This window comes from Hypanus sabinus, chromosome 16 (genome assembly GCF_030144855.1).
Source record: "Hypanus sabinus isolate sHypSab1 chromosome 16, sHypSab1.hap1, whole genome shotgun sequence".
Classification (NCBI taxonomy): domain Eukaryota; kingdom Metazoa; phylum Chordata; class Chondrichthyes; order Myliobatiformes; family Dasyatidae; genus Hypanus; species Hypanus sabinus.
Window position 1 is genome coordinate 5,547,834 of NC_082721.1, and position 10,747 is coordinate 5,558,580.

The following is a 10,747-nucleotide window of genomic DNA, read 5'->3' on the forward strand; positions in this document are numbered from 1 at the left end:
CCATGATGAAGTGGTGTAGCAGACTCGACTGGCTGAATGGACTAATTTTGCTCCTATGTCTTATGGGATTTCTTCCCCCCACCCCCCGCACCTCCCCTCTTCTTCAAAACCTCACTCGGGCACCTTGCCTCTTCTCCTCAATTGCCTATCACATCCACCTAGTTCCCTTTCTCCCACAGTCCACTCTCCTCTCCTATCAGATTCCTTCTTCTTCAGTCCTTTACCTTTTCCACCTATCACCTCCCAGTTTCTTACTCCATTCTCCCTCCCTCTCCCACCTGGCTTCACCTATCACCTCCTTCTCCTCCTCCACCTCTTCATTCTGGCATCCTCCCCCTTTCCAGTCCTGAAGGGTCTCCACCCGAAAAGTTCACGGTTTATTCATCTCCATAGATGCTGACTGACCCTGCCGTGCTTGCACTACAGTAGCTTAGCCGTTAGAGCAATGCCATTACAGCTTGGGCCATTCCAAAGTTTAGAGTTCAAGTCCAGCGTCATTCTGTGTGGAGTCTCTGTATGTTCCCTCTGTGGAATGTGTCGGTTTTCTCCAGTGCTCCAGACCAAAGGCATACCAGGTAGGTTATCTGGTCATTGTGAAAGGTTTGGGCTATTGGGTTTGTCAGGAGTTGTGGAGCAGCGCAGTTTGAAGGGCTGGAAAGGCCTACTCCGTGCTGTATTGCCAAATAATAAATAAATAGAATCTGTGTGCGTTCTTTCCACGCTTAAGCCACTCAGTCAAAGCATGATATAGACGGTGGATTTGCCTTTGTTTGGTTATTTTCCCGCTGTGTTGAATGGTGTTTATTGTGGCAAGGGAAGTAGCGAAGCTCAACAGAACATAGAACAATGCAGAAGGTGGAAAATTCCCTGAATTAAGATTCCCACAGACTGACTAAGCCACAGTGAGCAGAACTGGTCTAACATTACAATCAATCGTTTAATTAGCAACAATGAGATCAAAGAAAGTTGGAAGATTTACCAATTATAGTAACGCTGAACTTTGAGTGACTTAGCGTGCTTAGCCCACAGCTCTAATCTCTCTACACCCATGACTGTGCAGCCGGGCACAGCTCAAACACCATCTATGAATTTGCTGCCGATACAACCATTGTTGGCAGAATTTCAGATGGCGACGAGGAGTGAGATCGATCAGCTGGTGGAATGGTGTCGCAGCAATAACTGCACTCGACATCAGTAAGACCAAAGAATTGATACTGGATTTAAGGAAGGGTAAGACAAGGGAACACACACAAAGTTCAAAGTAACAGGGTAAATTTTGATGTCATGTTGAATCTCTGCAAACTCCTGAGGAAGTAGAGGTGCTATTGTACTCTCTTTGCAATTACATTTATATGATGGGTCCAGGTCTTGAAAGTAAGTCCATAGATTGTGGGAACAGTTCAGTGAAGTTGAATGAAGTTACGCTCCCTGATTCAGGAGCCTGATGGTTGTCGGGTAATAACTGTTCCTGAACCTGGTGGTGTGAGTTCTGACACTCCTGGACTGAAAGGATGGTCCCTTTAGATTTCTGATTTATTTATTGATGGATGGGCCAAATGGCCTAATTTTTCTCCTACATTTTATGATTACATCAAAATATACCATGAAATGTGTCTTTTGTGTCAACAATCAAAGCCATCCAAGGACCAACACAAACAACCTGAGTTAAAGGGAAAGGTTGAGTAGGTGAGGACTATATTCACTGGAGCATAGGAGAATGAGAGGAGATTTAATGGAGGTATACAAATTTATGAGGGTGTAGATAGGGTAAATGCAAGCAGGCTTTTCCACTGAGGTCGGGTGAAACTAGAACCAGGGGTCATGGGTTAAGTGTGATATATTTAAGGGGATTATGAGTGGGACCTCCTTCACTCAGAGGATTGTGAGAGTGTGGATGTGGGGCTGAATTCCACATTTAAGAGCAATTTGGTTAAGTACATAGATATGAGAGGTATGGAGGGTAATGGTCTCGGTGCAGGTCGATGGGACTAGGCAGAATAACCGTTCAGCACAGATTAGATGGGCCAAAAGGCCTGATTCTCTGTTTCTATGACTAGATGACTATGTGCTGAGGGCAGCCCATAAGTATCACCACATTTTAAGACAGCAGCATAGCATGCCCGTAATACCCACAAGAACAATACAAGCAATGACAACAGCACAACAGCAGGAAAACAGGTCCATTTCCTCCCTCCCACCCACACACACAGACGGGCCTCCAAGCCCAGGAAAGGCCGCCTCTGGTCATCCAGCCTCCAGTGGACACACAGATCCTTTGTGTGTCCCTCTCTGTCCACTCTCATTTCCTTGCCAAGGTTTCTACAAGTAACAACAAGCTGGGCTCCACAGTAGCATAGTGGTTAGCACGACACTATGACACGTCAGGGTGCCCTGGAGCTCAGAGCTCAGCTCCAGCACCCTCCGTAAGGAGTCTGTACGTTCTCCCTGTGAAACGCATGGGTTTCCGCCGGATGTTTCACTTTCCTCCCACAGTCCTATGACGTAGCCATTAATAGGTCAATGGTACGTTTCAAAACACTAGGTAATGATAGAGATCTAGAAGATTATAAGGCTAACAGGAAGGAGATTAAGAAAGAAATTAAGAGAGCCAGAAGGGGCCATGAGAAGGCCTTGGCAGACAGGATTAAGGAAAACCCGGAGGCATTCTACAAGTATGTGAAGAGCAAGAGGATAAGACGTAAGAGAATAGGACCAGTCAAATGTGTATGGAACCGGAGGAGATAGCAGAGGTACTTAATGTGTACTTTGCTTCAGTATTCACTATGATAAAGGATTTTGGGGATTGTAGCGATGACTTGCAGTGGACTGAAAACCTTGAGCATATAGACATTAAGAAAGAGGATGTGCTGGAGCTTTTGGAAAGCATCAACTTGGGTAAGTCACCAGGACCAGATGAGGTGTACCCAGGCTACTTTGGGAGGTGAGGGAGGAGATTGCTGAGCATCTAGCAATGATCTTTGCATCATCAATGGGGACAGGAGAGATTCTGGAGGATTGGAGGGTTGCAGACGTTGTTCCCTTATTCAAGAAAGGGAGCAGAGATAGCCCCGGAAATTATAGACCAGTGAGTCTTACTTCAGTGGTTGGTATGTTAATAGGGAAGATCCTGAGAGGCAGGATTTATGAGCATTTGGAGAGGCATAATATGATTAGGAATAGTCAGCTTGGCTTTGTCAAAGGCAGGTCATGTCCTACGAGCCTGATTGAATTTTTTGAGGATGTGACTAAACACATTAATGAAGGTAGAGCAGTAGATGTAGTGTATATGGATTTTAGCAAGGCTTCTTGAGAAAGTAGAGAGGCATGGGATCCAAGGGGACATTGCTTTGTGGATCTAGAACTGGCTTGCTCACAGAAGGCAGAGTGGTTGTAGATGGATCATATTCTGCATGGAGGCCAGTGACCAGTGGTGTGCCTCAGGGATCTGTTCTGGGACCCCTACTCTTTGTAATATTTATAAATGATCTGGATGAGGAAGTGGAGGGATGGGTGAGAAGACTTCCTGATGACACAATAATTAGGGGTGTTGTGGATAGTGTGGAGGGCTGTCAGAAGTTACAGCAGGACATTGATAGGATGCAAAACTGGGCTGAGAAGTGGCAGATGGAGTTCAACCCAGACAAGTGTGAGGTGGTTCATTTTGTTAGGTCAAATATGATGTCAGAATATAGTATTAATGGTAAGATTCTTGGCAGTGTGGAGGATCAGAGGGAACTTGGGGTCCGAGTTCATAGGACACTCAAAGCTGCTGCGCAGGTTGACTCTGTGGTTAAGAAGGCATATGGTGCATTGGCCTTCATCAACCATGGGATTGAGTTCAAAATCTGAGAGGTAATGTTGCAGCTATATATGACCCTGGTCAGACCCCACTTGGAGTACTGTGCTCAGTTCTGGTCGCCTCACTACAGGAAGAATGTGGAAATTATACAAAGGGTGCAGAGGAGATTTACAAGGATGTTGCCTGGATTGGGGAGCATGCCTTATGAACGTAGGTTCAGTGAACTTGACCTTTTCTCCTTGGAGTGGTGGAGGATGAGAGGTGACCTGATAGAGATGTATAAGATGATGAGAGGCATTGATCGTGTAGATAGTCAGAGGCTTTTTTCCAGGGCTGAAATGGCTAATGCAAGAGGGCATAGTTTTAAGGTGCTTAAAAGTAGGTACAGAAGAGATGTCAGGGGTAAATAGTTTATGCAGAGAGTGGTGAGTGTGTGGAATGGGCTGCTGGTGACGGTGGTGGAGGCGGATATGATAGGGTCTTTTAAGAGACTCCTGGATAGGTACATGGAGCTTGGAAAAATTGAGGGCTATGGGTTTCCCTAGGTAATTTCTAAAGTAAGGACATGTTCAGCAGAGCACTGTGGGCCGAAGGGCCTGTATTGAGCTGTAGGTTTTCTTTGTTTCTATGTTTCTAAGGGCCTCTTCTGTGCTGCACCACTAAATAAATAAGACCAGTTTCACAAGAATGGCAGCAATTGTTCACAGCTCAGAACCCTTGTTTGCTCTGCGTGTTCTGTGCACCCATACACAACCATACGAGAATCATTTTGTGCTGCACATACTGCTGTATCCAAATGCTCTTCATAATGAATTCAGTGGTACAGTTCAGTCTCACGGCATTTAAAAACATTTGGTGCATAATTGAAAACATTGGCTGACACATTGTTTTGAATCTGCTAGGAGAATTATCCAGGGTTAGACCTTGACTGATCACTATTAATCTTGTAAATGGTGTATGTACTCTGGCTAAATGAAGTTAGAATTAATACATTTTCCCAAAATAATCACTTGGCACCAAGTCCACCAGCCTCTTGGAAAAGCTGCCAGGGAATCAAACCAATTAGTGTAGTGGTTGTCCATCATATTCACCAATGACAGGTCTTCTTATTCTTATTCTTCAGCCCATCGCCCTTACCGGGGCACAGGCCACCAACAGCATCTCGGCAGAGATGCCAGTCCTGGGCCGAGGGTTGATTGGCTCCGTGGCTTTCGCTCTCTCCACATGGCTTCATGCATCTCCTAGGCAAAGATCCTTCTTCACCCAGAGATGAGGTCTATGGGCTTCTGTTGGAGTTTCTGTCACTCTGGGCTTTTACAGGTTGGGTTACTAGCCCCACGCCCAACCCTCTTCTTTACACAGCCAGACCTCGGACCATCCAAGTTGGAATTCAGGAAACCTGTGCAGGATAGTTTTTAAGGTGGAAAAGTTGTCACACTCGGGCAGTTCTACTTTCTTGACCTTCAAAGTCCGGGTCCTGTGGTACAAGTAATCATCACAATTGGGGTCTTCCTTGGTTGCAGCAGGTGACATGGCTTGTTCTGTGCCTCATCATGCTCTTCACTCTCCACGAAGCATAGCAGAGCCGTATTCCTGGCCGTTGGACCTCACTTCATCTCATTCAGTCAGTACACCGGAGCTGACCACACGCTAGGACAGGCGTATCCCTATCTCACCGGAGTATGAGGCCCACCGGCTACCCTCGCCTGGTTTAGCCCGGCTGTCGAAGCGGTGTGCCGGGGCGTGGCTGCTGTTACATGCAAATGGCTTCTTGGAGCCACAGGGTGAGAGCTGACTGTCCAGTAGGGACCAAAGGTGAGTGAGTTGCCCGGAATGGACACAGCCAGTCCCTTCACCAGATGCTACCCCTCCAGAGCAAGGTGGTTTTACAACACTCTGTGGAGAGCGAGGGGCATGACAAGGCACAGAAGCTATGGTCATCCTCTGCAAACAAGGAAGACCACAATTTGTGATAATTCCTTGTACCACTGGACCCGGACATCTGAGGTCACAAGCACAGGACTGCCCCAGTGCAAGGGCTTTTCCACTTTACACACCCTCCCGCACGGGTTTCCTGTCATCATTGGACACGATGGACAACCAGCATCTCAATGTACTGTATAATGGTCTGGTCTGTGTGAACAGTATGCAAGACCAGCTTTCACATGAGACAATGACAAGCTAATTCTAACTTCAACAGAACAGCACAGGGAAAGGCCCTTCGGCCCACAATTTCTCTGCTGAACATTTTGCCCAATTAAACTAAGTTTCATCTGCAAGCACATGATCCATACCTGCTGTATGTTCATGCACCTGTGTCATGCCTTCACCACAGTCCCTGGCAGTCTGTTCCAGCCACTCCACACTCTCTGTGTAAAATATTTGGCCCTCACATCCCCTTTAAATTATTCCTCTCTCACATGATGGCTATGCCCTCTAATATAGTATGTTCCACTTAATTGGGACCAGTACATTTTGGCCCAATTAAACAGCTGCCTCAATTAAGTAAGTTTCAAGGAAATAGTTAAAAATGTATAAAAAATTCAAAACCAAATTTTGTATTTAAATGAAGTATAGAACAATTTAGAACAGTAACGATCATAATGCAGTATTATAGGGTAACGCAATTGGGAGAAATGTACATGATTCAAACCAAACAGTTGACCTGACGAAGGGTCTCGGCCCGAAACGTCGACAGCGCTTCTCCCTATAGATGCTGCCTGGCCTGCTGCGTTCCACCAGCATTTTGTGTGTGTTGTTTGAATTTCCAGCATCTGCAGATTTCCTCGTAGTTGTTCTCCTTACCTCATTAGGCTTTAGAGCTAACGGACCACGTGCTGGTTCTCCTGGGAAATCAGCATCCTTGTTTTATTTTCACAGAACTCTTCATGCAGCAAGTTCACATACACCTTGCTAATGCGCCTGTGAAGGTCAAAAGGAAGCTTGCTAAAATGGCTGATAATCCATACTCAGCCAGGCAGTGATGCATCATTCCTCCTCCTTTCTCCACCTCAGTAAAGACACTGTGGCTGCAGGACAGATGATGCCAGGTCTGTGCTTTTACCAGGCTCACTTTGGTATGAACACTGGAAAGTGCCGACTGCCTTGCAGCTTCAACAGTGCCAGCGTATCGGGACATCACAGGTCTGTGAACAGCGTGGATTCCACCTGCCAGGGTTATTCACTGTTCATTACAGACACCCTCTCAGGGCAACATTTCCTGTGTGACACGGGATCGCCTATTGATGAGAAGGCAAAGAGCAAGAAAACCTTGCTGGAGGCTGCCAATGGCAGCAAGATCCAGACTTGCAGGACACGACGGCTGACACTCTGCTTCAGTGTGCGATGTTACACATGGGACTTTGTGCTAGCTACAGTGGCTAGACCTCTGCTTGGAGCAGGCTCCCTGTGTGCCCGAAGACGGTTAGTTGATCTTAAGAACTGTTGACTTGTGCATGTTGACTTTTGGTTGTTACCCTGCTCCCCCAGTAAGTTCCCCATGATGATTCTGTCAAGCGCATGCACCACCACATGTGAGTTTACTCGACTGCAAGCATCACCAAGCCCACGTTCTCCACTACAGTCACAGAACATAGCAGAGGAGATTTACCAGAATGTTACCTGGATTGGAGAACAGGTCATATGATGCAAGGTTAGCAGAGCTGGGACTTTTCTCTTTGGAGTGTAGAAGAATGAGAGGGGACTTGATAGAGGTCTACAAGATTATGAGAGGCATAGATAGAGTGGATAGTCAGCACCTGTTTCCCAGGGCACCAATAGCAAACACAAATCCTAGAGGGCATATGTACAAAATTAAGGGAGGGAAGTTTAGGGGAGACATCAGGGGTAAGTTTTTTACACAGAGGGTTGTGAGTGCCTGGAATGACTTGCCAGGGATGGTGGTGGAAGCTAAAACATTAGGGGTATTTAAGGGCCTCTTGGACAGGCACATGGATGAAAGAAAAATGGAGGATTATGGGGTAGTGTGGGTTTAGTACTTTTTTTTAAGGGTTATATGGGTTGGCACAACATGGAGGGCTGAAGGGCCTGTACTGTGCTGTAGTGCTCTATGGTTCTATGGTTCTAACATGGAGTCAACCACACGTTCCCACAACTGGCCTGCCAGTCCATGCCCACATGCATAGACTTGACTCAGAAAAGCTGGCAACAACGAAGGCTGAGTTTGCCAACGTGGAAAGACTTGGAATTGTACACCAGCTGAGTAGCCCCAGAGCTTCATCTCTTCAAATGATCCTTAAGTCCAGTGGTGGTTGCCACCCACGTGGTGATTACCGATGCCTTAACGAGGCCCCACCCCTACTTGTTGCCTAGTCCCACACATCCAAAACACTTCATCACTTTTAGGTAGAGTTAATCTTATCCAAAGTCGATCTAGTTAGGGGCTCCCATCAGGTGCCTGTGTGCTCGGAGGACATTCCCAAAACAGTTGGGATAACCTCATTTGTCCTTTTTGAGTTCCTGCACATGCCATTTGGACAGAAAAGTGCAGCACAGATTTTCCACTGGCTGATGGACTCTGAATTAAAAGGCTTAGATTTCCATTTAGCTTACCTGATTACTTTTCACCAGTGCATTCAAATCTGAACACGCATCTCATCTCTGCACACTTTTGAGTGCTTAAACCAAAACGGGTTGATCACTAATCCTGCTAAACGCCAGTTTGGGTTGTCAACCATTGATTTTTTTGGCCATCGCATCTCCACAGAAGATGTTATCAAAGGTAGCTGCTGTTTCCCACTGGCTACACTACTGAAAAACCGCAGGAGCTTTTAAGCATGGTGAATTTCTATCACCGCTTATTTCCGCAAGCTGCTGAGCTTATGTTGAGCTAGTGCGCTTAAAGGCAGTACGCCTAATCAATTGCTTGACTGGTCAGCAGACACAACCAGGGCATTTGATGATAACAAACAAGTTCTTTCTAGCATAACCCAGCTGGCACACCCATTCCCAATTGCACCTATACCCATTGCTCCTGATGCTTCAGACTATTCTGTGGGTGCTGTGCACGAACAATTGGTTTGAGGTGTGTGGCAGCTGCTCACCGTCCTCTCTCAGCAGCTCCATCCCCCGAAAGGAAGTTCAGCACGTTTGACAGTGACTTTTTGGTCTCTATCTGGCCGTCCACCATTTTTGTTTTCTTCTAGAGGGTTGCCGTTCCACAGTGTTCATTGACTACAAACACTTCGTGCATGCAATGGCAAAAGTATCAGACCTTGGTCTGCACAGCAGCAATGCCACATGGCCTACATATCTGAGTTCACAATGGATATAAAACATAGCATGGGGGAATATAATGCCGTGGCCAACTGCCTCTTGCAGCCACCCGTTGAGACGGTACACATACGGGTGACCTGACCGCTTGGAGTGTTGGAGTGATTGGCTCGCATGGGTCCTGCTGGGGCTCAGAACTTCTCCAAAGCCGTGGCTGAGTTGGCATACAGGCAGCCATTACGACAGCCAGGTGACTTCATTCCTGATGCCACAACTGGCTGGTTGGCCTCTCAACAGCATTCCACCCCCTCAGTAAATTCAATTCCTTTTCACCTATTCCTACCTCCTATCATGGTGTACAGCACTCTTGGTTCCTGTTGACCTACATCCCACCTCATTTGTTTTCATCCACCATGACACAAGCCAACGTTCCCTTAGGATGGCCCAGTCCATGCTTTGGAATGGGGAGAAAAGACTTTTATCATTGATAACAGGGGTAAACCTGAACATCTTTCGGTGGATCACATTAAACCAGCCCACCAAGATTTGGAGCATTCTGCTACCAGGCCTCTGGCATCATAACATGACTACAAGCGTGTCAACACACCTCTGGACGAGCCAGAGGCACCTGCTGTTCGCCACCCATGGAGCTCAGGATCTGAGGCGGGAGGCTCGTCCGAGCTCCAGTCTGGCTCACTATGCTGGTTCTAGCGAATTCTGGCAGGGACTGTGTAAAGTAATGTAATTGGGAGAAATGTACATAAATCACAACCACTGACATTGAGTTTAAGAATCTGGTCTGACATGATGAAGTTATTACATAAAAGGTATTTAGCATGTTCGTCGTGTAGGTTTTGGAGTTCAATAAAATGTGTGATGGGTTTCAATAAACATAAAATGCCTCACTTCATTTTATTTGTAGAGACCAACATTGGTGATCCTGATGGTCTAGGACGATTCTGGAGTTATTGAACATATCAGCCAATGCAGTCGCTTTGAAGCTACTGGAGTTTTGGGAGCAAAATACTTGGTTTGTACAAGCTGAGTCTCCTGTCCCATACAATGCTATCAACAATTGCCTCCCCTAAATCTTCATTTTCATTGTAACATTCAAGGTGATTGTTAATACCTATAAAGTTTTTTGTAGTTCCTATCTTGTCAAAGTGGTTAAATCATTCCATTTTCACTCCTGCCCATTTCTGGCATCTCCAAGCCAAAATGCTTGAAACTGGAGTGAGCAAAACAGTTCTGAAATGTCTTACAATTATTTCTCGTCAACTATCAGTGACAGAAATCACTACTTTTTGAACACAACTGACGCTATTTAAAAATTGTTTGCTCTAAGCACAGTGTAGCATCTAACACCCACACAAATGTACACGACTGATGCTGGTTAAGAACTGTTCAGCAAATCCCCGACACAATTAAACGGCATCATGTCTCAAATGAATGAAGGGAAGCCCAGCTATTTTCTCAATTAGTTTTGTTCTTTAAGAGTTGTCTCAAATAAGTGGCTGCCCGATTAACTGGGATTCAGGGTTAAAGATTCTGACTGCCTGTCTGATCTATCATTTATAAACTTTGGTTAGGTCACCTCTCAGCCTTCTGTGAATCAGAGAAAGCAATCCACTTTGTTCAACCCCTCCTGATAGTTTATAGTCTCAAGCCCTCATATAAACAGCCTTGTGCAGCTTCTGTGTCATGCAAAGCTGCTTT

At 46.0% G+C, this 10,747-nt stretch overlaps 1 protein-coding gene across 1 annotated transcript in view; it reads left to right on the plus strand.

Annotated features, from left to right (window-relative positions):
- Positions 1-10,072, plus strand: part of LOC132405962 (nuclear factor 1 C-type-like) — a 474,435-nt gene extending 464,363 nt beyond the window's left edge. The window contains exon 12 of the mRNA XM_059991010.1: positions 9,954-10,072. Coding sequence (XP_059846993.1) covers positions 9,954-9,983 — 30 coding nt within the window. The 3' untranslated portion in view covers positions 9,984-10,072. The remainder of the gene's footprint in view (positions 1-9,953) is intronic.
- The last annotated feature ends 675 nt before the right edge of the window (positions 10,073-10,747 follow it).